This window comes from Molothrus ater, chromosome 16 (assembly GCF_012460135.2).
Source record: "Molothrus ater isolate BHLD 08-10-18 breed brown headed cowbird chromosome 16, BPBGC_Mater_1.1, whole genome shotgun sequence".
NCBI lineage: Eukaryota > Metazoa > Chordata > Aves > Passeriformes > Icteridae > Molothrus > Molothrus ater.
In genome coordinates this window covers 7,259,033-7,286,556 of record NC_050493.2, presented here as the reverse complement: position 1 = coordinate 7,286,556, position 27,524 = coordinate 7,259,033, and the positions used below count along the sequence as shown (strand labels likewise).

Genomic DNA, 27,524 nt, shown 5'->3' with positions numbered 1-27,524 from the left:
TGGTAGCGTGGCCGAGCGGTCTAAGGCGCTGGATTAAGGCTCCAGTCTCTTCGGGGGCGTGGGTTCGAATCCCACCGCTGCCAGTACTTTTTTTTTTTTTTTTGCGCCGCGGGCCGGCGCCATTGCCCCCTAGCGGCGGCGGCGGCCGGGAGAGCATTGTGGGTAGGAGGAGGCGCCGCGTCCCCACGTGCCGGCCCGAGGGCCACCAACATGGCGGCTGCCTGACCGCTGCCCCGCCGCCACCGACACGGGGAGCGGGGGAGCGGCGCCGCCGCCGCCCGCCCGGCCCGCACACAGGTACGCCGGGCCGCGCTGTTTTTGCGCCTCTCGGGGCGCCCCGGCGCAGGGGACCCTGCGGGCGGTGGCGGGGGAGGAGCGCGGCCTGGGCTGGGGTGGGCTCTGCACGTCCCAGGGGGACGGCGGAGCCGAGACTGCGAGGATTCGGCACGGCAGGGGCGCGGGGCCGCAGCGCCCTGATAGAACCCGGCACGGGCCGGGGTGCGTGGAGACCGGGCCGAGTCCGGCCGCAGCCGCGGCCCCTCGGCTCCCGCAGCAGCCCCGGGGGGTGCCGGCCGCTCCTCCGGGGGCTGTGAGCGGCGGCCCCGCCGGTGCTATCGGAGCCCGCAGCCCCGCGCCTTCCCCCTGGGGAGGACTCGGCGCACCCGCCCCGAAGTGCAGCGGCTGCCCCTGCGTGGCACCGGCTCTGCGGGGCCGCAGCCCAGCCCAGCCGTCCCGCCCCGGTGGGATTCGCCTCGTCCCCGCGGTCGGGGCGGCTCGGGCGGTTCGCTGTGGCCTCTCCGGGGCCTTTCCCCCAGCCCAGCGCTGCTGGGCTGCTGGGTCAGGCCAGGGCGGGCGCCAGGGGCGCGGAGCCGCGTCCGGCGGGAGCGCTGCCCGCGGGGAGCACAGGACGGGCACCGCGACCCGCCCCGGCGGTGTCACACAGCGCCGGCAGTGACCCCTGCCCCTGGCAGCACGGCCTGTGCTGCACGCGGGGTGAGGCGGTAAAGAAAGGTTCGTGCTTGGTGCATAACCTGGTAAAACCCCAAAGGTGTGCTGCGGTGACATCACCTCCAGAGAGAGGTCCTGCTGCAGAGGAGCCCTCTTGGGTTCACTGCCAGAAGATGACTGTGCAAAGCTGCTTGCAGGCGAGGAGAAAATGAAGCAAGTAATTGGGTCAGAATGGTAATTGCCATAAATGTATGGAAGGTGCTTTAGCTTCTTCTGGCAGGTTCCATTTTACTGTGTGCCGTGGGCCACCGTGAGCTAGAGGGCTGCTCTGAGCCCCTTCTAGAGGAGCCCGGGTGCCAGAGGTAGTTGTGGTAGTGATTCAGGAGATGGCACTCCTCCCACCGTGCTGTTTTAGCATTTATACTTTCAGGCACTGATCCAGCAGGAATTCTTGGCCTTTCTTTGGCATTGCATGATTATATGAAGAATATTTCAGGTTTCAGTGTTAGCACTTTGGGGTCCATTATTACTGACAAATTTAGGTAAAAATGAAATACTGGAGCATTTTTTACAGGCCTTACTAAAAGTCTGTGTGTCAAATGATGTGCAAATTTGCAATTTACCTTCTTACAGATATATTTAAGTCTTTGGCAGTAAAATAAAATTAAGTCTCTAATACTCAAATGCCTTTCTAAGCTCAGAGTGAGATGCAGGATTCAGTTGCTTCATCACTGATTTTTACAGTTCTTTAACCACAATATTTTTCTTCATTGGTTCTACATTGATGGTGTTATGGGCAGCTAATGAGCAGTTTCATGGATTGGCCCTTGCATTGGTCACTTTGCAGAAGAAATGGGAAGATTTATATCTCTTGCCCTCCTGTGAGCTGATAACTCACATTATACTTTGATTTGCACCTTAGAGGAAAGTCCTTAAAACAAAAAGTTTCTACCAAAAGAAGTTTGAACCTGCTGACCATATTGACCATATTTGCTGTTTCTTAATGTTTGATTCCATTCTGTAACTCTTGTGGTATCATAAATATAAGTATATGAGAAGTGTGGAAATTAGCACTATGTATGCATATATCAGACATAGGATTGTGTCTGCATGCCTTCCTTCTGATTCAGAGGATTTCTTCCAGTTGCATGAGTATTATAAGTTGTGCTGGGACACACTGCTTCCTATTTATAGATATGTCAGTCTCACTTTCCAGTAAAAGGATCTGTAGTCATGCTTTGTCTTTAGAGGACTAAGAGAAAAATGTAGTGTCTGTAATACAGCATTTCCCCTGAGTAGTGGCAGGTGGATTCACAAAGAGATTTTGTGTATAATTGCATAGGCAGTGTTCAGTGAGGGGCCAGAGACCAGGCCCTTCAGGATGAGTTTCTCTGTCCCTCCTCAGCCCAGGGAATCTTGATTTCTCTTGTCAAAACTGCAATAAGTTTCTCAGAAGAGAGAGAACAAGCCTAGCAGATGTTTGGCATGCAGGCTGTCAGGAAGGGAAGGGTGGTTCCCAGTTCTCTCAGGGGTGTGAGGAAGGAGGGTTTGGACCCAGGTGTTCCACCTTTTTTGGGTGTTTCCACACGTCCTCACACACCTTGGGCATCCTCCCACCATCAGCTCTGTGCTGAGTGCAAACTGCAGTTGTTCCATGTCTGCAGAGCTCTCAGGTGTTGGGCACCCGGGGACGTGAGCAGGGAAAGAAAAAATGGAACTGACAAACCTCATTTCTTTAAAACATATTAGTGTGTGTTTCTGGGAGGAGCTGGGTGCCTGATCACAGAAAACACTGATATCAGTCAGATATCACATACTCAGGGTTTTGCTCACAGCCCAGCCTGTGGTTAAGGTACTGGCTTTTTGCTGTGAAGGTGTTCTGCATTTCTACAAAATAACTTCAGATAGGAATCTGAAATACTGAGGCATAAATTTTCAAATACAAATGTCTGGTGCAAAGACCCTGGGACATGCTGATGCATAAAGAAATGGAGAATGCCAGCTCAGTACTGGAGGGGCATTTTTTTGGTAGCAGAGAGTCTGTAACTGAAAAATATGGAATTATATTTCTAGGTGGAATGGCAGAAACCTTGTAAGCCTGAATGGATATTAATAACACTTGTATGCAGAATGTCTAGCCTCTCTGAAAGGTTTCTTAGATACCTCTGTGTACATTAGTGTGATATTTGAGAAGCCTGTGTGTCAGCTGAAATATACTGAGCTGCCTAAATTGTGTGGTGGCTTGAGTATTTGAAGAAAATGCCATTGTTCCAGATGTAAAATGGATGCTGGGTTCCTTCTTTCCCAGCTGCTCTGTTCCCAGCTGATCCTGGATTCTGCTTGTTTCTCCTCCTCTTCCTCCATAGGAGATCCAGCAAAGACGTAAGCTGTCCTCAAGGAGTGAGGACAATAAGGGAGAGTTCTTGAACACAGATCTTGTTTCTTTGCCTGATGATCTCTGTTGCTAAAACTTTCCTTGGTCAGTTTGTGAGAGGTCTTATTTTGTTATGCCTGTCTTGACCAGTACTGGCTGATTAACATAACTTTGTTGCAGTGGCATCCTGAATAATTTGTAAATCCTTTTGTTTGATTTCAGCAGGGAAAAACTATTGTTGATTTAGCTGAGAGATCATTTTTTATTCAGAGGTCTGAACCAGGCACGACACTGACTCCAGCACTGGATTGAACATAATGAACTTTTGTTCCAGAGTATCCAGTCCTCAGTTAATATCAGAGTCTTATTTTCATTGGGGTTGGTGTAGTTATGAAGAAAAATCTGTTCTGCTGGTTTTGGAGGACTCCAGAAAAGGCTGAGCAGAGTGCTCTGGAGCTCTCATTTAGCAGTGCAGTCTGAAGAGTGGCAGGTCAGGAGACAAGGCTGCAGCTTGTCAGGGAGGGGAAATCAAGGTCAGGGTATTCCCAGACTGGAGTATCTGAGACAGGGACCCTGCAGGGCCAGTTGTGGCTGGAAAACAGCTGCTCCCTGTGTGTTACAGTTATACAGTGTAAAACAGATACACTTTATGCACCTGCAAGTGGCTGTCTTTCCCTCTTAGGGCTCTGGTGCAGGGCTTTCTTAGTAAATGCAGCTTTCACAGAAGTTACAGCAGTTTACCTATTTTTGAGACATTTGCTTGTCTCTAGAATTTTGTGGCATTCGGTCAAGATTGTGGAGTATCAGGGACCTGTTAATGCAAACACATACATTCCTTCAAAATAGGGAATAAACAGATTATCACTGAAAGGAACCAAGTTAACTTGAACAATAATCTAGGCTGCATGTGGTATGTGACACAGATGAAATGATTCATATGACATTCCTGTTTTCTTTCAGGTTGTGCCAAGGAATAAGCCAAGAAAAAGCTTTGTTTTATCCTAGCATGGCAAATGAAGAAGATGATCCAATTATACAAGAGGTAAAAGTGCATTGTAGCAACAATGATTGTACATGAGAATTTTTTATTATTTTTATTACTACAATTCCCAGTATTCCTACACTGCTGAAACAATGTGTCATCAACATCAGTGATTGTCTTATAACCAATGGCTGGGGCTGTACAAAGAATTATGTTGTGTGGACCATGGTATCTGTTTTGTCAGAATATCTTGTCCATGTTGGCAGATGCAGCTCAGGTTTTTCACCCTTTGTAATCTGTCCATGGCAGGAGAGAAGGTGGGGAATTTGCTTCTACCATTGTGTGCTTCCAGTGAACTTGCATGTCTTCCATTGCGTGTCTCTGGGAGCTAAAATATTGGAATGACTTTGATGATCTGTTAAACATGAATCTACAGTGTTCATGCCTCTGCTGAAGTAAGGAGTTGTGTTCTGAGTCTGGACTTCTTTAAAGGACTGCTGTGTCCCAAGAAATAGCCACAGTGTCTTGTCATTTGATATATGAGTTTACACACCAGAAGCACAAGGAAGGGCAAATCCTTAGAAGGTGAAAAGCCATGAGAAAAGGAGTGGCAATTGTCAGGAGTGTATCTGAAATGGCAGCTTCCATATGTCTTATTCATGAAACATCTGTGCATTTTCAGTTCTGATGGCCAAATGCAAGTATTGAACCAGCTTGAGGATGTGGGTGTCCCTTGTCTAATTTAGAAAGATTTTATAAAATACCAGTAAGGAACTTACCTTTCAGTTATGCTGCCAAACTGAGAACTTCCTCCTCTTTCTATAATTGTGATAACAGATTTGCTTCAGATCCTTGGAGGAAAAAAATTCCTCTTTCACATTTGTTTGCCAAGTTTCCTTAGAGAGGAAAAACAGCTAGAGCCACTAGAGAGAAAAAACAGCTAGAGCCACTGTCTGCTGCCTCTTTGCATTGGGATTTTTAGATTTGGTTTTTAAAAAGGCCAAATGTAGAATTTCATGTCAAAGTCAGCAGAGAGGAAACTTTTGACAGGAGAGTCACGAATCTATTTTATATTAGAGTTTATAATGAAAAGCAAATGTTGTCAGTATTTGAGCTCTAAGGGTTATACTTTTATTACAGCTGGCATCTGATGAAAGTTATTTGTTTTGCTTTTTAGATTGACGTGTTCCTGGCCAGAAGTCTACTGGAGAAGCTCTATCTATTTCAGGTATTTCAGTTAACTTTTATGCAGTGATAGTTTGTTTAAAATAAATGCAAAGAGCATAACTTAATGCTTTAGTCTGCCAAGATCTGAGATACAGAGAACCTGTTTGGGTGTGGGTTTGGAGGCAGGAGTGAGGCTGGTTGTGCTGGGGTCTGTGGGTGTGCAGGAGACCTGGCAGCCTTGGCAGGATGGGAGATCTCACTGGGATAGCACACTGTCCTCTCAGCATTCCCAGAGGTCAGGAGAGAGAGAGACCCATGTGGATAAACCTGGCTCTGCTCTCCTGATCAGCAACATGTGGCCTGTTCTTTCTAAACTAACATTTACTTGTATACCCACAGATATTTTACTTCTAATAACTCTACAGAGAGGTAATGCTGAGGGATGAGGTTTTCTTTTTCTGCTGGACTAATGTGTTACAGGTTATTGTGGTGTGTGAGGGGCAGGAAGGGGGCTGTGAAGGGACAAAAGCAGAGGGCTGGGAGGAAAACAACCAACTTCTAGGTCATGTTCCCAAATCCCCTGATGACTCACAAATCAGTCAATTAATGTTTTTTCTGGGTGTCTTGTCTCTGAGATCTGGCAAGTGGATCTGCATGTGAGGGGACAGGGGAAATTTGAGTTGATTTCTGTGAAATTCTTTGATCTTTAAGAGAAGAGGGTGTATGAAATGATCTGTTTTGCAGTATCCCATTCGCCCAGCTTCCATGACCTACGATGATGTTACACATTTGTCAGCGAAGATAAAACCAAAGCAGCAAAAGGTTGGTCATCATTTGAGTCCAGTCTGTAAAAGTTTTTCTATGATGTGCAGAATGTACTTGAGAAAAGCACATTATGCTGTTGAGCTGTTCTAACCATGCAGCTACTTGCAGGATCAGATCTCTGTGCTTGAAGGTATGAAGAGTCTTTTACTGTGTCTGTAAGGTAGAGTTTAGAATAAAAGTTTATAAATCATGGTGGGAAAGCCATTATTTTAACAGAAAACAGAATCACTCAGGGAAACTTAGTTACTAATGATAATTCAGTCTGTGGATGCTTGTGTGAAAAGAGCTTGAATGAAAGGGTCTGTACAGTATTCAAAGAAGGGTTGAAGAAGCATTGGGCCTTGGAGCCATCCTCTGTTTCAGTGTCAGTGCAAGTCTTGATTTCTCTCTTGCCTGGCAGTGAATCATCAGGAGTCCTTTTGAAATCACTGGGGCAGTACAGGTAAAGTATAGCCAAAGCCACAATCATTGCACTTGCTTGCAAATGTGTCCCAGAAATCTGGCTATTATTTTACAATATCTTATTTTAAAACTGCAGCATAGATGTCTGTGTTACTTGAATTAGGTTCTGGGAAATGGTTAAGGGAAGTGCTTTGGTGAACTTTGCAGTTAGAATGCATGTTGTTTTCATGAAGTCTTTTATTACATTCAGCAAACATTTGCACTGTAAGCCCTGTACAAACCTTTGTAAATATGCTGTCTCATCCAGAGACTTGAAACTAGTTCAGTTTGTGAATAACATAAAGGGAAAGAAAAAATAAGATGGTAGCTGTGATACACAAATTTATAAGGGCTTTGACACACCCTGAAAAAGAGTATGTTCTGTATTGTCATAGTATATAAATAGAATTATTATGCAGGAGGATGCTTATTTTTGGACATTGGTCTGAAATTTAAGGTTGAAGTGGGCGGGAATAGTTCTTATAACTAAAGATTTGGAGCTTGTTCCAGTGCTCTGACAAGGGAAAGTCAGGAGTAACTGAAGTCAGTGCTGAGTGCTGCAGTCTCAAATTAGCAGAATGGAGGCCTTTGCTTCTGAAGAGGACAGAGTTATTTTGTAGTCTTGGTATACCAAACTAGAAGGAGATCCATCTTATGAGGGATTCTGAATGGTTCCTCAGTGATGGGGAAGCTTGAATGAGGTTGCTTGTGCACCTGATCTGTACTGATAAGTAAATTAAACTGATTGTGTCATGAAAGGAATCCAGCAAAGAGAATGTGTATTTCAGGGCTGCCTAAAGAACTCTGCTTTTTCTGATCCTATTTGTGTACATGGGAGTTTATGTATCTCCAGCTTGTTAAAATGACCTCACTGTCCCAAACCTATCTACCTGCTGTTCAGCTCTGTGTGAGATTGGCCCTGTGGATTTGAATGATGCTGCTTATGTACTTAAATTTGCTGTAAACCTATGAAAATATTAGAAAGTGTGGGGTGGGTTTTAATGGATCTGTTTGGGGTTGTGCCATGGTAATTAGTTGTCTTTCCCTGATACTCTCTAGGTTGAACTGGAAATGGCCATCGATACTTTGAATCCGAACTATTGTCGCAGCAAGGGAGAGCAGATTGCTCTCAATGTGGATGGCACCTGTACAGATGAAACAAGCACCTATTCCTCGTAGGTGTCCTCTTTGCCTTCCTTTCCTTTCTGGGGTGAGCACAGATATCTGTGTGTCCACCAGTGGCTGCTTTGGACACTGTTCTGTAGCAAGTGCTCTTGAGAGTAACCTACATTTTTGGGATGCGTCATGAATTCAGATTTGCAGGTAGAAGTGATGGATATTTGTCTGGTGTGGTTGTTGAGAGTCCGTTTTGGGAACTGGTGCTTTCAGACCTTTGGCACCTGCATGCCACATTGCCTGTGGAGTGCCATCTCACTGCCCTCCTCTGTCTGCAGGAAGCTGATGGACAAGCAAACTTTCTGCTCTTCCCAAGCTGCCAGTAACGTTTCCCGCTATGCAGCTGCTGTTTATAAAAAAGGTAAGTTTCTTTTGCTTAACCCTCCCATCAGGGAGACATACTCATTTCAGTGTTAAGATAAGACCTATTTGATCTTTTTTTTGGCCTCAGTTTTAATTGACTGATGGGTCTTTAAAGAAAGGAAAATTTTCCCTTATCAATGCCCCAAGAGTCCTTGAGTAGGTCTAGCAAAACTGTAAATATCATGTAAAGGCACCCTGGGTTCGTAGATGCCTCCAGAATCTTAAGAGTTCATGGTGGCCTGAAATAATATGCACTTGTAGCATGAAATCATCATTATTATTTATATTGATTTCTTAATCTAATTATGTCTGTTTCATTTTCCTGTTGTGCACTTTTTGTCCCTCTCTTGACCAATTACAGAGTTTTGGTCTGGTGGTCATTTGAGATGACAATATGTAGATTGTTTTCAGTGATGACTATTTTACTAGGGGCCTTCTGAACTATGGGTCAGGCTGTGCCAGAATGTGGCTCTCTACAAGATCTGGTTTTGACACAAAAGGCAAAATTACAGAAACAAGTCTTGATCTTTCATATTCCCTTGAAATCATGAGCACTGGATGAATTTTTCACTTCAATCCTTTTTTACGTTTTGCTTTATTAAATATTTATGCTCAATTGAAGCTGTGGCTTTACAGAGACAGGGAGATAATGAAAAGTTGTGTCCTTGTGCAGTGGAAAAAATCAATTTTAACCAACATTAATTTTCTTTTTCAGGTGAACTTCACTTGACTCCACTACATGGAATTCTTCAGCTGAGGCCAAGCTTCACCTACTTGGACAAGGCTGATGCAAAACACCGAGAAAGAGAAGCTGCTAATGAAGGTAAATTCTCCACAATGGTGTTTTCTGAGGGGAGGTGAGATACAAATACTCTATAATGTGGCTGGTAAGAGTCATTCTGTTCTGAAGGTGTTCATTCTAACAACACAGTCATTATTAGGCTATTTCTTAGATTGTTTCTCTGATTTGGCTTTTTTACCTAAATGCTTTTATGGGCACAGTGTGAGGGATTGGCAGAGGGATGCGAGGTGCTGGGTTGTGACAAAGGATGATGGTGGTGTCCCCAGTGCCACTGGGAAGGCCATGGCAGCAGGATATCCTATCACAGGAGCAGCGTGGTGCTGTCATACATGGCACAGTTTGGCAGGCTGGGATTGAACCCATGCCTGTGGAGTTCTCAGTGTGCTTTCTTCCTGCATGGGCCCCCAGACTTTGGCTCTTTCACTGCAGCAGTGTGTTTACTTTTGTGTTTTCTGGCAGGTGGTGATTCATCCCAGGATGAAGCTGAAGATGATGTTAAGCAAATTACTGTATGTCCACATTTTCCTTTTTATGCTGGTTCAGGCAACAGTTCAGAAGAAAGTTTGACAGTTCAGAGTGAAAGGAAAGGACAGCAAACCTCAGCTGGTCCTGCTGACCTGGGCTGGGGTGGGGGAGGCCAGGTGGGCTCACCCTTGTTGCACAAGCATAAAGATGGCACTGAGAGCAAGGGGTGATTGACTGGAGCTGGGGCCCTTAGCTTGGTACTGATACACCAAATCAGTAATGCAGATGGGTTTTTTCCAAGGGTTTTAGGGCTGTTTTGAATGATGCCCAAATCTCCTAGGTCCGATTCTCCCGCCCTGAGACCGAACAAGCTCGGCAGCGACGTGTTCAGTCCTATGAGTTCCTGCAGAAGAGACAGGCAGAAGAGCACTGGGTTCACCTGCATTATTATGGCTTGAGGGTAGGTGTGTGCTGGCTCTTGAGGAGGCTGCCTGGGCCTGAAGGCTCAGCTAAATCCAGAACCATTTTAAATCTGGGCCCATGGGAATCAGGGATTCATCAAAAGAATGGAGAGGAGCTCTGTAGGCTGGAACAGACCTGAAGGGCTCTGTATCTCCTGCTGGATGATGCTTTGGAGTCTCCACACTTCAAAACTGAGAGCTGGACAAATATAAAGGTGGGGGGGGGGTGGGTCTGAGTGTAAGAATCACTTGGGTCTTGGATTATAAACTGGACTTTGTGAAAGACTTGGGAAACACATTCAGTCAGGTGTGAGAAATCCTGTTTGGCTGACTTGGGCATGTCTGTCAGGAGATTTCAAAGACATAGCAAGGGAAATGTTCCCACATCACATGAGCATCATACAAGGAAGTGAAAGCAGAACACCAGGTAGCGAGGTGGAGCACTTGAGTGGTGGAATGATGACAGGGTGGTCATAGTTTGTAATGAGAAATCAGCTCTCTGGCATTTTGTGTATTTTCAGTATGTGATAATGGCTCTTGTTTTTTCCCTGTTTCCAGGATAGCCGTTCTGAGCACGAGCGCCAGTATTTATTTAGCCAAGGTCATGGCCTTGCTGAAAACACAGAATTAATTAAATCTCCCAGGTAATGGTTTGGTGGTTTCCTACAGAAATGGCATTAATTGGTTGGGATTGTTTTCAGAGTAATAAGCAGGTATATTCTTTAAAAATCTGCTCTTTGAAAATCCTGTTTGTGGCAAAAGTTGAATTGTTGAAAAAAACACAGAAACAAACTAGCTTTCATCTTACTGAGGTTGCTTTCTTTGTTTCCCTATACCCTTGAGATTAAAACCTCTTGTTTTTACTCAGGGTTGTAGCTTCTTGTACGTTATCACAGCCCTACATTATTTGGACTGTGAATACTGCAAAGGAAAATTAAAACAAAAGCTTCTTCTGGATAATATAAATTAATACTCCAAAGCAAATAACTTCCATTGTTAGCAAATGTTATAAAACTTCCCTTTGTGATTACTGGGGACAACTGAAACTACTTGAAAGGTGTTTGTGTCTGTTTCTTGGTGACTGCAGCTCTACAGGAGCCTTCCATTATGCAGTCAGTGCTTCCCTGTCACCTGGGACACCCATGGCCCAGGTAGTAGTGAAGTGGCAGAGTCTGGTCCTGGTGATGGTGCTGGCATATTTTTCTTGTAAATCAGTAAATCAGTGATAGCTGTTCTGAAGAGTCTTTTGGATCTGATTTTTTCTCACAGATGCTGGTAATTGCATGGGCGGGACAGAAATTTTGCTTTTTGCTGGGCTGATTCTCTCTGTCTGTGGGGTTTCACATGACCCTGCTGATGGCTGTCAGAGCACCTGTGTTTAATATATTTCCTTGTGCAGATCCTCTGTTTGGACACCTCTGCTGTACCAAAGAGCTGGGATTCTGACTCACATTTACTTCATACTCTCACTTTGGGCTGATGAATGCCAGTAACTTCTACTAGTTCTGAGGAGGTGGAAGTGGAAGAGAGAGCTCTTTTCAGGCTGATGTTTGTTTTGTAGATTTACACAAGAAGGTTTACTCCTAAGTGAGAAATGACTGTACTTAAACCAGGCAAGTCTCAAGACAAGCATTTTAAACAATGTGTTTCCTTTTCTTCTAGTGAATATTTAATGATGCTGATGCCTCCAAGCATAGAGGAAGAGAAGTAAGTGTTTGTACATAGTGTTCAAAGTCCACATTGGCTGGATTCTCCTTTTCATGGGCTGCAAATCTGTTTATCTGCAGTGAGAAACCAATGGCTCCAAGCAATGTGCTTTCTATGGCCCAGCTGAGGACTTTACCCCTTGCTGATCAGATCAAGATCCTGATGAAGAATGGTTTGTAGCTTTTGTAATACATTTGCACTTCACTTTGTGACTTCTAGTTGCCTCAGATAAGGTGCTTTCCCCAGTATTACCAGTTCTGTCACCCCATCAGACAGACTGTCTGGCTCTCTGATTCTCTGAAGAATCTGAATCCCAAGCCTTTCCCTAAAAAGAGCAGAGACAGCTGATCTGACTGTTGATACACTTGCCATCAATTTACTCTTAGAAAAACTTCTAATTTGATGATAGCTTCCTGGATACACATCCAGCAAGTATCTCCTGGAATGTGGGGGTCTGAGCGTGTACAGCCTGCACTTTGGAATTTTCTAATATTGTTTTATTGATGGTACACACTTAATGAGTGTCACCTAGGAATTTGATTTTGTCTCTTTAGGGTTACTCTCTGATGAGAGCAAATCCTGAGGATTTTGCCTCAGGAGTGGCCTGCCTTGTGAGGTATCTCTGCTTACAGATATTGCCAAAGATATAGGTTGGGGTTTTTTTAATTGTTGTTTTATTAATATGTTAATTTGTGACCAGTTCAGCCAGTCAACTCTGCTGTAACACTAGCAGCTACTTTAAGAATATATGATGCTACAGCACAGGAAGTAAAACTAAGGCTTTATTTCTTTCCCCGATATAAGTCTTTGCCCGTGCACACGCTGAATTCCCGTTCCTGGGTGTGTGAGTGCTGTTGGTGACTCTGTGTTTGCCTTGCAGTGAAGGTGATGCCGTTCGCCAACCTGCTGGGTCTGCTGGGCTCGGGCACCGACCCCACGGCCGTGCTGCGCTGCGTGCAGCAGGTGGCGCTGCTGGTCCAGGGAAACTGGGTGGTGAAGAGGTACGGCCCGGCCCGCCTTTGTCCCCGGCACCGCGCCGGGACCGCGCCGGCATCGCCCCGGGACCGCCCCGGCACCGCCCTGGCATCCCTCCATCCCTCCGGGACCGCCCCGGGACTCCCCGGCATCGCCCCGGCATTGCCCTGGGACCGCCCCATTTCTGCCCTGGCATCCCTCCATCCCTCCGGGACCGCCCCGGCACTGCCCCGGCACTGCCCAGGCATCTCTCCATCCCTCTGGCACTGCCCCGGGACTCCCCGGCATCGCCCCGGCACTGCCCAGGCAGCCCTCCATCCCTCCATCCCTCCGGGCCCCCGGGCTTTGTGTCCCCCACCCGCGCTCCCACTCGCGGATCAAACCTTTGGTTTGGTATTGTCTGCGTCTCGGTGCAGCTATTCCGTATCCAAAGGGTTGCTGTGAAAGGATAATGCCTTAGTACCGGTCCCAAGTGGGATTGTGGCTGAGCAGTGATGTAATCTGGGTTTGCATCTGAGTTGTGACAGGTTTCTGATGTCTGCACTCGTGTTCTTTTGTGAGAGAGCTGTTCTGAGTTCTTCCAGAGATTAGCATTAAATAGAAACACAGAAAATGAAACCAATGTCAGCTATAGTGTCTCGTAGCAGAATTCAGTCCTGTAAGGATCTCTGGGCAGTCCTGTTGCTGTTCATCAGTGGATGCTGCTCTTCTCAGCTGAAAACTACCCTCAGTAAATCAAGCATGGAGGTACTGAGTGTACCACATGAACTGGAGTCTGTATCATCCTGTTTATTAGGATAGAGCATCCTATTGGGAATTGAAATCTAAAATGCAATATGATTTTTTTTTTTTTACCTGGGTGGAGCCTTGCATGCAGAGATTTACAGTCTCTGGAATAGCTGTGTTAAGATGAATGGCATCAGCTGCCAGTCCAAGTATGCCAGCAGGATGTTTCAGCTATTGTGGTGCAGACCTGTATTAGCAATGTGACCAGCTTCTACAGCAACCCTGCTGTCCCTCCAGCTGGTACAGGAGGGAGCTGGGAGCAGCTTAAAAGACAGGATGTTAGCATTCAGATTGTTCTTAGGTTAGAGCTGATTCTTTGCTGCTAGTCTGAGGAGGATGTGAGGATCTGTAGTGGATGGGGTGTTTGAGCACAGAGCAGCACACATCAGAGCTTTGAACAGAGTGGGGACCCATTTCTTTGGCCTGGGTAGGATCAAGATCATGAGCCCGAGGTGCTGTGGGGCTTTGGAGAGCCTGGTAACATCAGCTGGCCCTGCAAGCAGACAAGGACACAGACACAGAGTAATGTTGGTCTCGGGGCTGTTGATTTGAGTATGGCATTTTGTAATATTGTTCTGTTAAACCCTTGATTGCTGGGAAGGAAATAAAAACTGTCTTGCCCGTACATCAGCATTTTGGCTAAATGCTGCCTTCAAGGCTGCATACCAGGTTAGCCTAAGCACTTCTTAGGATCATTCTGGTCTTGTTTACATGGATCCAAGGGAGGGTAGGCTTTGCAAGAACAAAGCAGAGCTTGTAGCTGTGTTGCACACACCTGCTTGCCACAAGGCTGTGCTTTGCTGGTCTAAGCCTTTCTGTACTAGTGTAATTGCAGTGGAGTAATTACACCAATGTTAATGCCTTTAATGAAAACCACGCTTTGCATAAAGGTGTAATTTAACTGCAGAACAGGGAGGGCATGTTTGTTATGTTAGTCTTCACTAATGCCCTTTTTCTGGAGTACCTAGTAACTAATTTCTCTTCCTTTTTAATTAACAGTGATGTTCTCTACCCGAAAGATACTTCTAGTCCCCATAGTGGAGTTCCTGCAGAAGTGCTCTGTAGAGGGAGAGATTTTGTTGTAAGTATAAAAGTGTTTGTTGCTTTTAATGAAAACACAGGTGAAGCTTGCCTGGGAGGCCACAGCATTGCAAAACTCTTCTGCTGTTCTGCAGCGAGGTGTCTCCTCCAAGGAAGTTGTTTGTGCTTTAATCCTGAAGGTGTTGTTACTAGTCTGCTGTGGGAATGTTGGTGTAGGCTCACTTTGTGTCTGCCTGGCAGGTTCAGACCGTCTGTCATTAGCAGCATTCATCCCTTTCTAGCACATGCTGCAGAGCACTATCACATTGCCCTCACAATTCAGTGTGGGGCTTGCAGAACAGCCAGGACTGGATAATGAAGTGCTTGTTTCTCCAGCTCTATTTCCAAGGGCTCAGGACTGAGGGCTCAGGAGGGCAGTGTGGGTAAGCCTTGTGCTCCCTGAGCATGCACTGTTGATCTTTAAAAAGGACTTTATTCCCTAGGGCTGCTAATCAGTGAAAGGACTTTGTTCCCAGGCACCTTTTGTGAGCAGTAGCTGCACATGGAAGTTGAAATGAATATGGGTGTTGTAAACACACACATAACCACAGCAAAAAGGAACAACCTCTGCATTGTGTTTATTTTCACTAACCATGGAAAGAATTAAGGTCCTAAGTGGTTCCTAAGTTCATAATCAGTTTATGGCTTCCTCCCCACCAGAGCAGGTCTGAGTGCACAGCTCTCATTTGTTTCAGTTAGACCTGAGTGTTACTGCAGAGTTTGTGCATGAGGTTTAGCTCTGAACAGGAGAGTGCTGTGCAAGAGACTTTAAGGGTATTACAGCACTACTGTGAGATCAAACTGATGGTGATGGAAACTGACTTTTCCTTGTCTCTTGATGTCTGCCCAAGACACTGCCAGATGGAGACCTGGATTCAGGTGTGACCCAGTGACAGAAGTGTTTAGGACACAGCAGATTAGGTGACACATCTTGTGTAAAGTTCAGAGACCAGAATTATTGTGCTCAGTTAAGTAAGGAATACTGTTTTAATATTTAGGATGAAAAGATGCATTATTTTCATTTGGATTATGTCAAATATATTTTCCATGAGAAATGGATCTGTGTTGATCTTAAAGACAAATAATTTGCTGATTAATACTACCAGAAGGAAAAAGTTTAAATGTTAGAATATAGAAAGGATCAATATTTCTGGCTTTCAGACAAAGAGAAATGTGTGGTTTTAAGACTCAGAAATAGTATTTAATGCTGTATGGTATCTGTGGAGAAAATGTGTTCTAGCTTAAAAAGGGAACTTTATTTCCCTATATTTGTGCAAAGTAATTAATAAGTTTAAGAAACATTTATGGACTTCTTGTGCTTTAAAACAGAAATGCCCTGTGTCCTAAAGTAAATGGATTGGGTTTGTGTGTTTGTGGGCAGAGAGAAACTGAATGGGAGAGAAGGAGGCATGGATGATGTTGTAGGCCAGGAAGAAATTGTCAGTAATGAGATTTTGGATTCTTAACAACATTATTAATACACACAGACTGAAAGAGCCTGTAGCTTATTTAGTGGAGACAGGAAGAAATGAAAGGTCGTGTTCAGTGTCTGCCAAGTCCTGTCTGCCTGCCCTCAGCAGCTGCTGTGCAGAGCACCTGGCTGTGCCCTACCTGGGGAGGTGTGTGAGTCACAGGACATCTTGGCTGTGACTGTGCCAATGGGGGTGGAAGAAGGGCACAGGCACTTGGCAGGGGCTCTGTGCTGCTGAAGGGCAGCAGCCATCAGCCTGCACAGGCCCCTGTGTAAGAGTGCATGGAGAGTCTCTCTAGGCTGATGATGAGGTCTGTGAGAATTGACTTCTGGGGTCCCAGCATCACTGCAGTGGTTTTGGTGGGGTTTTTTTTTTTTTTTGGTTGTTTTGAAACTGAATGGAGTTTGAGTTCAAGAGATTCCTCGTAGCTTTTGTAGTCATAGGTTTGCCGAGGCACACCATGGACTCTCGAAGCTTTTGGGCCTGTGTTCATGGCCCTTTGAGAACATAAGGAGCCAAAAGATGTTTTTCCTCTAGCTGGCAGAGAATCACTTCTACATTCTTGAAAGGAATGGGCTTATATTTTTGTGGTAAGATTGTTGAACAGGGTCATTGCTACAACTTCAGTAAAGCTACTGCTACATGCAGTTATTAGGTTTTCCTCTTTTGTTCCCTTCTAGATGTGGAAGTTCACCCAGGACCGCTGGGTGGTGAGAAAGGAAGTAGCAGCAGTTACAAAAGTGAGTGGATTCCTTTTCTTCCTAAATCCAAAGGTGGTGATAAGTTGGCCAAATGTTGCTGGGCATTGTGTGGGTGTAGATAGTGGGTGCTGCTGTGAGCCTTTCCTCTCCCAGTGCCTGCTTTGCTCTCATCTGGAACAGGTACACATAATACTCTTTCTAGAGAAAAACATTCTGAGCAGCTCCCACGATTTTCCACAATGCCAGCCTGGCCTTGTAGCTGAGCCACTGGAATGCATCCTGTCCTCTGCTGTGTTTCAGTGGAAAGCTGGGCACAGTTTGAATTGAGCTGACTGAAGGTGCTTACACAGCCCACAGAAGCTGCTCTGCTTTGGGTGTCTTAAGAGCAACTCTTCTGTTGGCATTTGCCAGTTACAATACTGAGTAAAAACTTTAAAGCAACTCAGGCACCTGAACATTCTGTTAAAAGTAGCAAATGAGTGAGAAACATTAAGTCAAAAGGACAAACCCCAAATTCTTTAAATGCACTAAAATGATGAAACATGAGTCAGTTTATGCATAGACCATCTATTTTTGGAATGTAAGAACCAGTGCTGCATAAAAGCTGGGCATGTGTAGGTGCAACATGTCTGGCCTGCAGCTCTAAAATAAGATTAACATTGTAGTATATGCTTCTCTTCCCCATAGAGCCTTTTCATCTCAGTTTGGAAACTCCCTTTTCTTTGCAAAACATGCCATGAGCTATTTGACTCTGGGGTGATTAATCACCACGGCTCTCTGAAGTCCTGGCCTTTTAACAGTGTGTGAAAGTGTTGTGCTGCAGAGCAGGATGAGCATCTCTGACTTAGCTGGGTGTGTGCCCATGGAGCTGCTCCATGCACACCAAATCAGCCCAGCTCTCCTGTCCCGTGCACAGTGCTCACTGCCACACCTGTCCTGGGTAAACTGACTTCCATGCTGTTTATGCTTTTTCTTTTTCTTTTAGCTTTGCCCAGAAGATGTGAAAGACTTCCTAGAGCACATGTCTGTGGCAAGAATAAACAAAGGTTGGGAGTTCATGCTCCCTTACGATGAAGATTTTGTTAAGAAGCATCCAGATATAGTTCAGAGGCAACAGATGCTGTGGATGGGCATTCAGGCCAAGTAAATATTTTACTGTATTTTGGGGAATAAGCTAAAAGCAAAGAACTGTTTAATACAAGGGTTCTGTAGACACTGATCTGTAGTGCCTCCAAGTTTCTCCCTCACAGTGCCCAGGCAGTGGTGTGGTGGGAGGTGTTACTGCATCCTTCAAGTCATTCCTGGTTCCTGGAGAGATGGAATGTTCTAGCTAATGGCTAAAGCTGGCATGGCTGCATGCAGACATAACAACTGAACCTGTCCTGGAATATTGTCTCTTTGTCTTTCAGATTAGAAAAGGTCTATAATCTCTTAAAGGAGCACTTGACACCAAAGAAACAAGAGGCACAATCAGGTAAATGGAATTGTGCTTGGATCATGCTGAAGCACTTGCATGTATTCATCTGCCCATCCATATTCCTGAGTGGTGTTTTGGAGTTCCTCTCTGATTTTGAATGTGGTGGAGACTGGTTTTGTTGAATGTGTTTTCTTTCTTACTATTTTCTTCTGGAATATTTAAGACAGATCTTGATCTGTGCTAATGTCACTGAGGTTGGGGTGACACCAGCTACTGTGGCATCCTTGTAGCACAGGCAGGAGCAGTCTTTGGCCCTGGGGACTCACTGTTTGACACTGTAAAATCAGCTGGTTCTCTTACCCACTTGCTCATTTAAGGCAGCTTGTGGGGTGTAACCAGCTCCTGAAGGGAGGACAGACAGAGCCAGTGCACAAATAATTCTCACCTCTCAATTTCATGTTAATGCAACTTAATGTGAATGAGGTGATTTTTTACTTCCCTGATTTGCAGGAGCTCTCTGGTGTGGTTGAGGGCCAAGCAATTATTGGAGAATGTAATGGCAGGAGGCTGTAAGAGGTGTGAAGCTGTCTGCTTTTGACACCCTTCTCCACTGTGGATGCCAGTGGGGGTATTAAAGTAGCTGCTCCAAAATTCTTAAAGATTGTGAAAACTTGAGATTCCATAGTTTTAACTGGACATTTGCCTTGGTGCCAGACACTGGAACAATGGAGGAGTGTAAGCAGAACTGACAAAGGAGCATATGAATCCATTTCAATACCCTGTGTCTGATCTGCTCAGAAGGATTAGGTTGTGGGTTATTTGGAGAGGATTAGTGAGCCTAACAGCAGAGAAGGTAACAGCATGGGTGCTGGGCATGCCTTTGCCTCAGACACTCTACCCCTTGCTTTGGCAGGGACTGGGCTCCTCTGCTGCCAGCACACCCCTTCCTTTCACCTTTGGATGGCTGGGTGTGGAGAGGGGAAGAAGGGCAGGATTCCATGGGAGAGAACTCCCTCCTGTCCCTTTCACCCCATTACTGGGTACTAACCCTAAGCAGAGGGTCTGAGCCTCTGGTGCCCTGCAGCCTCATTCTTCAGGGCTGTTCAGGGTCACTGTTAACCCTGCCACACTCCTCCCTGTACCTGCTGACATCCTGCTGCTGCCTCTGGCAGGGGCTGCACCCGCCCCCACCAGCCACTAGAGAATCTAAAAGACAAAAAGAAGAGTTGTTGGACAAAGAAGTATTTGGGTCACAAGCAGAGATGTGTAAGCAGTTTGTATCCTGGTTTCCTGAAATGTGGAAAAGGCCCTGGTGATTGAACAAACACACTTTGCTTTGGATTCCTTGGCTGGAATGCCCTTCCCAAACACTTGGCTTTAGAAAAGCAAGCACACACTGCCCTCAAAAATCCAGCAAAACTCCCCAAAACTAATGTAAAGTCTAATCAACAGTCTGGGTTTATGCCTTAGATTTCATAAGCAGATGACGTTTCCTGGTTTCATTGAGCCCTGCTGAGATTTATGGTACCTTTTGTTTCTTACCAGCTCATCCCTTGCTGGTTTCTGGGGAGCAAAGGGTCAACATGGCTAAAGCAAAAGTCAAGCAGAACTTTGGGCAGCTGGAGAAGGAGTTCCAGAGGCAGAAGGCAGAGATGAAATCCAACGACAGCTCGGCCAAGCCGGATGTTGCCAATATCCGCATCAAGGAGGAGCCTGTGAGCATGGAGGAGCCCATGGACACCTCGGCCCATGAGGGCCTGAACAATGGCCTGGTGAACGGCCTGCACCCAGCCCAGGGCCCCTTGGACCCTGTCAATGGCCACCTGCCCGGGGGCTGCATCGACAGGGTCGCCCAGGAACTGAAGGCCTTTGTGTCCTCCACGTTTAAGAAACAGTTTGTGCTCACCCTGAGTGAGCTGAAACGGTTATTTAACCTCCACTTAGCCAGTCTGCCTCCAGGACATACCTTGTTCAGTGGCATTTCAGACAAAATGTTACAGGACATGGTGTTGGACACTGGCTGCAAACAGATTTTGGTGCCTGTAAGTATGGTTTTCCCTTGGTGTGCTTTAGGGGAGGGATGAGGGCAGGGGGGGCAGTTAAACGTGTGAGATGTGAAATATTTGTGTCCTGTGCTGATGGACCAGAAGGACAGAGTGCTCAGAGTACCTGTCCAATGCTGGATTGTTGGAGCTGCTGGAATTCTGTCTGGGGTCCTGCTTCTGGCAGGCTCTGCACTCTGCCCTTGGGACTCTGTTTCCACATCCAGGGTGTTGGGCCATGGTGATTTGCTGTCCCAGCTTGCTCCTGTTAACAATGGGCAGTCCCAGATTCCCATCAGCTCTCCTGGAATTGCACAAGCTCCTTCCCTCGGGGACAGGGACCCAGCTGGGAGGGGAAAGGTGACATTGACTGCCTGGGAGCAGCAGGGCACACCCAGCAGAGCCTCTGGGAAGCGACAAAGCCCATGTGCAGCAGGTTTCCTTGGCCTCTCTGTTTCCTCTGGGTTGTGCAGAGGTGTCTGTGTCTTTGTATGGAAACAATGTGGGTGATTGCGTGAGACAGAGCAGGGTTGGGAGACTCTGCATTGCTTAGGAGAGCAAAGGCAATCTGGCATCATGGGAAAGAGCCTAAAAGGAAATTAATTTTACAAGACATCTGGCACTGCTGATTGGGTTACAACCAGAAGGAGCTTGGGAGCAGCTGCCTTTGGGGAGAGAGGAGAAGGAACATGTGAACTGCTCAAAAGAGCAGGAAGCAGGAGGGCTGGGAGAGCCTGGAGCATGGGAGCTGCTGGGGGCAGCAGGAACGTGTTCAGTCGTGTGCAAAGTACACGTTGTGGCACCTGGGAACCGAGCAACAGCCTGGAAATGTCACTGGGAGAGCACCAATTGTGGTGCTTGCTGCTTCCTCCCCTGGCAGTTTCCAGGTCCTGGGGTGGTGCTTGCCTGGAACTGTCTCAGTGCTGGCCAGGCTCTCCCCTGCACCTGCTGTGATGTGTGCCTCTGCCATGCTGAGGGTAAACAGCTGAGGTCATTCCTGCTCTGCTCCTTGGGACTGGGGCCTGTTTGTTTTGGAAATTTGAGGATTTTAGAAATCCACACAAGAAGTGAAAGTGATGTCATTTCTCTTTTCAAAAAGCAAAATAAAATCCTGCTGAAGAGAGGTGGCCAGGAGCTGCCTTCTGTGTGGAAAACCCTGTCACAGGAGACCTGTGCAGAAGAGGTGCAGAGGTGGTCCCTGGAATGTCTCTCAAGGAGACTGTTGCAAGTTTTAGTTCTGCTGACTCAGAATTCACTGCAGCTCTCGTGTAAGAGCCTGTACTGCTGGCAGCAATGTAAATTAATGCCCCTGAGCCTGCCCTGATGCTCTGTGCAGATGGCAGAGGTGCTGGGGCTGGGTTTACTCTTTGCATGGGCTCAGACACTTTGGTGTTTCTTGATTGTTCCCCTGGACAATTTTGTCAGAACCCAACAAGAGCCTGAGCTCAGGGAAAGCCTGGAGGGTTGTTCAGTGTGGGATTTCATAGTTACTCATTAGTTTTCTGTAATTGGAAGTGCTTTGGTGATAAAAATCAATGATCTGAGGTAATTAAAATGATGTTCTTTGGCGGGTGAAGGCACTCTTGGCTTGACTATTATAGAAAATGTGTGGCTGAAAATGGCAATTGAGACCTTACCAGGGGAATGCAGGATCTGTTACAGAGCTGACCAACAGCACCCAGGGTGTGAGATAAACTCACCCCAACAGGGTGTGAGATAAACAGCATTTGTAGGGAGCCAGAGAGGCCACTCAGCTGCAGCTGAGGCTGTGGGGATCCTGCAGGGTGCTGTGCTTGCTGTCCCTCATCAAGTGTGGGGGGAAAGCACAGGGCAGGAAAGAGCAAATCCTGAGCTGGTGCTGCTCTGGGAGAGGGTGAGGAGGGGGGACAGACAGAGGAGAGGAGCCCTGGGCAGGCAGGACTCGGTGCCTGTGCCCTGAGCCCCTCTCCCCCCATGGAGGTGTCTGTGCAGGACTCTGGCTCCTGAGCACCCACACCCATTTCCTGCAGACTGGGGGTGGCTGCTCCTGCCACGGCTCCCTTCCCATGGCCCCTGCAGTGGCAAGGTTCTGCCCAGGGATATTGAGGATATTTTTGAGGCCTCAGGAAATGATGTAACTGTTGTGTGTGTCCTGCCTGGCTGGGCTGAAGGAGGGGAGGGCAGCCCTGCACTCACAGAGAGCCCTGCAGGCTGTGCCACTGAGGGCTCCCTGAGAGGTGAGATCAACAGTTTACCTTTAGGATTTCTCCAGCTGATAAAGTTTTTTTCTGGCACTCTCAGCCCCCTCCATCTGGTGTAGCTGTAACTGAGGCTGCCTGGCAGTGGCTCAGTGCTTGACTGAGAACTTCCCAGAGCCCAGGGCTCCTCCCTGAGAGGCTCCACTTGGACGTGGCAGCCCTGGGACAGCGTGGAGTTCATCTCCCAAGAGCCTGCTCTTGCTCCGGGAGCTCAGAGCAGGAAGGGGCACAGGGCAAATATTTTTAAAAAGATTTTCAGGTAGCAGAGAACTGTTATCAAGGTGAGGCTGGGGAGATCAAGGTGACATAAACCAGCAAAGGGCCAGCAGATGGCAAGGCAGTGAACTGTTTGTGCTGTGTCTCTCTGAGGAATCCCTGGTGGCATTTCCCACTCCCAGGCTGTGTGACAGGAGCAAGCAAGCAGGGAGCTGTTGGCTTGCAGCAGTTTGCAGAGGGGGGCTGGCTGGGAGGAGGAGATTCTGTGCGTTTTTCTTCCCAAGTATTGTGTTTGTTTGGAAGCCGTTTCCTCCCAGAATGGCTGCATAAACACAGCTGTGGCTGGGGCAGGAGGGGTTTGCACTCCAGGCTGTGCTGGCTCACTTGTCGAGCCCAGCAGGTTGTGCCTGGGTGCTCCCAGTGCCCTGCTGCACTTTGCCATTCCTGCCGTGGTGTGTGGAGGGAAGCTGAGGATTTGATTTTATCTCTGCTGAAAACCTACAAGAGAGATTATTCCTCAAAAGCAAGTGTCCTTATGGGAGGAGAATTATGTCAGGTGCTGTGAGCCTAGTCAGCCTGAACCCTGGCTCTAAACCAAGTGTAAAACCTTGTTATATCCCAGCCATTTGGACTAACCTGCAAGTCAAAGCTGTTAATCCCACTAGGCAGCTCCCACTGGACAAAACCCTTCCCCTTTGCAATAAGATCAGAGGCAGAGCATGAAAGGAATGCTGATCTTTTCACTCTGTGATGCACAAGTCTTTTGGCTGGTGAGGGAGGCTGGGAGGAAAGGTTTGGTTTGTACCAGCAGCCAGGACTGAGGGATGCTGGAACAATTGGGACTGGCTTGTTAGCTTTTCATAGATGATTGATTTAGGTCATCTGGGTGGTTAGCAAGGAATAAATCGTTAGTGACAGACAGGAAGAGACATGTCAGGAGTGAAGGCATATTCCAGAGTGCTCATTAATCACTGCTCCAAGGGGAAATGTTAAGGCAAATGAATGGTATTTTATTTTTTTAGGGGGAGAGGCAATTGTGCTCCTTCCTGTCTGCAGGGGTGTGAGGCTTCTGCCTCAGAAAAATGAAAGTGTTTCTCTAGCTTGGCACATGGGGGGAAAACAAAACATGCAAAACCACTGTCACTTCTGGAGCCTGAAATGAGCAAATAGCTGGTTCAGTGTCCCTCAGTGTTCAGTCTTCTGATGCTGTAGTCTGCCCCAAACCAGAGGTGGCCATACAGCAGCAGCACCTGCTTGTCAGTAATGCTCCTTTGGGATTAGTGAAGCAGATAACTGCAGGATGGAGTCTGAATCTGTAAAACCTGACACTGTAAAGGTAAAAACTGCCAGAAGGACCCTGCAATGCACTTGGTGCTCTCAGCTGTTCTGGATGGTCTGGAAGCAAACACTGCAGACAGGAGAAATCTACAGCTACTTTGCCATGGGGATACCATCAAGGTCCAAGCCCTGGGATTGTTCTGGTACATGGTGGTCAACTCTCCACCAGTGGGAAACTGTCCCCATGCACAGTTCATGGGATTCCAGTATGTCCAGCAGTTCCCTTGAAAGCCCAGCTGTGGTTGGTGTGTGACAGATGTGGCACCAGTGCCCTGTGCAGGGTGTCCCACCCTGAGCAGAGCCATCACTCAACCCTGGGCACGTTGAGACATCTCAGGGTGCCATTCCCTGGCCACAGCTGTGACACAGAGCATGTTCCTGCTCTGGCACTGGGGCTATGAGAAGGTGCTGAGCAGGCACAGGGCAGCCAGAGCCAAGGCACCCCTTCCAATTGGGTTTTTTCAGCAGTTATTATTCCATGGCAGCCAGAGGTTTGATTCAGTAATGGGTGTCCAGGGATACAGTATCATGGAATCATTAAGCAGAACTCATTAAATAGCTGGTTATTTTTAACAGCCTCTTGTTCTCAGTTTCCTCCACAGACTGCTGCCTCACCAGATGAACTAAAGGTCTATGCACTTTGGGAAGCTGGTGACACTTATGATCAGGTAAAAAGAAAATAAGTGACATTCCCACTATATTTTTATTGAGTGTTTAGCATTGTTTGCATCCATGTTTCTGGAACTGGTACACCAGACAGTTTTCCTCTTTCTCTATTGGTATTTTCAACACCAACGTGTTTCTAGCTGAAATGAAGCTCATAACATGTTGGTAATCATGTCAGTATCTCAGTGGCTATTTCTGAACCTGTGAGAGGAAAGGATTCTCCAGTGCAGGCCTCAGACCAGGATCCAGTGCAAGGTTTTTTCCCTTTTGATGGTAATGCAACATTAACCAGCGATTACCAGGTGTATCTGTTATATCTGTTTCTATTTAAGAGCAGGAAATTATTGCAGCCTATGTGAGCATCTGCTGAGTTCTGACTCTGTCAGAGTAAACAAGGTGAAAGGGCAGGTGCCTGGTGACCTGTGCATGGGCAGTGCATTCCCAGCTCCATGAACTGAGTACATTTCTCTAGGAAAAAGGCAAGAACTAGAAACCTTTGCCTGGAGTGATGTGCACTCCCGTGCAAGCATTTGAGAGGATTTGAAGATGCACCATTGCAATGCCTTCCTCAGTGTGTTTTTGTACCTTTGGGGTGCCCCAGGTCACAGAACAGGAGCAGGTGTGGCCACAGGGTCTGGAGGGACTCCTGCAGAGCCCTTGGAGGATAAGGCACTGCTGGAGAGCAGCAATATATGGGATGGTTTCAGGATTATGAAGCAAGAATCCTCTGATGCAGTTCAGGGAATGCTTTGTACAGACTGAGGCATGTGCAGTTGTGATAAAAGTCAGGAATAATTGTTCTCTGTGGACTTACTGTACATTTTCTTTTAAAGCATCGCCAAGTTTTGCTTGAAATCTTTTCGAAGAACTACCGAGTGCGCAGGAATGTCATCCAGAGCCAGCTGAGTCAGGAGTGTGGGGAGGATCTCAACAAGCAGGAGGTGGATAGAGTGTTAAAGGTGAGCTTCTGTTCACTTTGGGTTTGAGCCAATTAATACATCAGTTTTAATGCTTGATTTGAGCAAAGGATTATATTTTACCTTGAACTGACAAATGATAAGGATGATAGAACAGTTGTTGTTGGAATGTGGACAAAGCCTGTGTTTTAGCTTGTTTTCTTAAAAATGCACTTGTCTCACTGTCTTCTTTCCCTCCAAGGAACAGAGGCTCACACATTATTTTGTATTATTGCAACAAATCTCTGTCATCTTGGAGCAGCAGAGAATAGAGTCTAGTAAATGTGATACTTGAGTTCTTTTTAAAAATGCAGAATTAAACATTAAGGAGGTGGGAGGGCTCTGCCCAGTGCTCTGAGTTACCAACTGAGTGCTGCTGGTTAGTGCTGAAGAGCACGAGTGCCACATGTTCAGGAGGAAGTGGATTTTATTCTCTAGCAGGATGTGCAGCTTTGCACAGAGCAAAACCCTGGCCAAACCAGCAGGCAGAGTAGTAGTTAACACATCTCATTGTAAATGTTTATTTAAATCCTTTCATCTCTCTTTGAAGATGCACCATTTACTTGCTCAAGAAATTTAAGGTATAAAGTACAGACCACACAGGCCATGACTTTAAAAGAGATGCAGGATGGCCAAGCAGAAAGTTGCCAACTAATGTAATACTTTAATCATTGTGGCTGGGCCTTTGCTCACTGTCACCCACTTAATAAGACAAGTGCTTAAGTACTTTATTACATTGTGATCTGCAAATGAATAATAGCATCTTTGAAGAACTACAGATCTGTTGCTGTGATAATAAGCAAACTGGTCTTGCTTGAAAGAACCTGGTCGTCTTAGCAGTAAAATAAGCTCAGACATTTCTGCCTGCTAGACAATATTTCCTTTGGCTCCCTGTGCTGGGGGATTTGTCAGCAACTACATGAGCTCAAGTATCAGCCCTCCTGGAACATCTAGACAATGTACTGGCATTAGTTTTTCATGATGCTGTTGCTACAGCTAACCTATTTCTAGAAAAAATACTTTCCCCTAAGTCATCAGGCACTGTTTTTATGTAAGTCAGTGGGTGACCAGCCTTGTGTTGTGGCAGGCTTTATTGCCTTGAATACATTTGTCACAGGACTAGAGGAAATTACCTTTGTTTCTGAAATAAAATTTAGAAGCATGATTTAATGAAATGGGAAGATTCTCTGGCTTCTTTAGGCCACAAGAGATTGGATTCCACTTGAAGTGAAATTGGTTTTGTTGATTCCTATTTCCCCATCTGCCTGTGCTCATTTTTCTACACAGAGGAACAGACTGACAGGGTTTGTATTTTTGCATTTATAGATCAGTCTGCAAAGCCTCTTTCTAACCTCTGGGTTTGTTTTTGTTATGGATGAGCCCTGAGACTTCAGAAACAAAGATACATTCAAGTTCCACAGCCTCAGTTCTGCATTACTACTTGAGCCTGTGCTGAATTACCTAAGAGGGAGGTTGGAGCAAAAGAAAGGGAAGCTGTTAGCTCAGAACTCCAGAGACTTTGTGCTCACCTAATAGAAACAAGGAAATGAGCCCCAAGACAGCCCAATTCTGTGCTCCTTTGCTGAGGCACACGTGTGGTCACAGCAAGGCTGAGGTTTGACACTTCATTATCATAGAAAGGGTTTCTTAAAAGGCTTCATAGCCAGTGACTGCCCTCACTCTCCTGCTGTCCTGCTGCTCCCTCAGCCTCTTTCCCCTCTTTCCCACTCTTTGCCCTGCTCCTCCAGCCCTCACACATCCTTCCCTCCCTCAGCTGCCTTCTGCATGAGCCCCAGGTTCTCCCCCAGGAGCCAGTGCTGTTCCTCACAGTCTGGGCATCATTTGTCCCTTTGTGGCTCTCAGCCTTCCTCCCTTGTGTGTCCCCTTCACTGAAGCCCTGTGTCCTTCAGGGTGGGGACACCCTGTG

General features: G+C 46.6%; 1 protein-coding gene and 1 non-coding gene across 3 annotated transcripts in view; both read left to right on the top strand.

The window, feature by feature from the left end:
* Position 1: 1 nt before the first annotated feature.
* On the top strand, positions 2–83 carry TRNAL-AAG (transfer RNA leucine (anticodon AAG)). Its single transcript has one exon. It is a non-coding gene; the product is annotated as a tRNA-Leu (tRNA).
* Positions 84–201: 118 nt separating this feature from the next.
* The window catches only part of POLR3E (RNA polymerase III subunit E), a 28,465-nt gene continuing 1,142 nt past the window's right edge, over positions 202–27,524 (top strand). Inside the window, exons 1-20 of one of the 2 annotated variants that reach the window (XM_036392540.1) lie at positions 202–297; positions 4,283–4,364; positions 5,482–5,532; positions 6,216–6,293; positions 7,797–7,912; positions 8,192–8,274; positions 8,992–9,099; positions 9,538–9,587; positions 9,884–10,003; positions 10,563–10,648; positions 11,667–11,711; positions 11,792–11,883; positions 12,592–12,712; positions 14,472–14,553; positions 16,705–16,764; positions 17,711–17,868; positions 18,135–18,199; positions 19,688–20,184; positions 24,566–24,643; positions 25,475–25,600. In XM_036392540.1, the coding sequence (XP_036248433.1) occupies positions 4,329–4,364; positions 5,482–5,532; positions 6,216–6,293; positions 7,797–7,912; positions 8,192–8,274; positions 8,992–9,099; positions 9,538–9,587; positions 9,884–10,003; positions 10,563–10,648; positions 11,667–11,711; positions 11,792–11,883; positions 12,592–12,712; positions 14,472–14,553; positions 16,705–16,764; positions 17,711–17,868; positions 18,135–18,199; positions 19,688–20,184; positions 24,566–24,643; positions 25,475–25,600 (2,052 nt within the window). In that variant the 5' untranslated portion in view covers positions 202–297; positions 4,283–4,328. Of the gene's footprint in view, positions 298–4,282; positions 4,365–5,481; positions 5,533–6,215; positions 6,294–7,796; positions 7,913–8,191; positions 8,275–8,991; positions 9,100–9,537; positions 9,588–9,883; positions 10,004–10,562; positions 10,649–11,666; positions 11,712–11,791; positions 11,884–12,591; positions 12,713–14,471; positions 14,554–16,704; positions 16,765–17,710; positions 17,869–18,134; positions 18,200–19,687; positions 20,185–24,551; positions 24,644–25,474; positions 25,601–27,524 lie in introns of those variants that run through there. The other variant, XM_054516543.1, reaches the window with a different exon arrangement.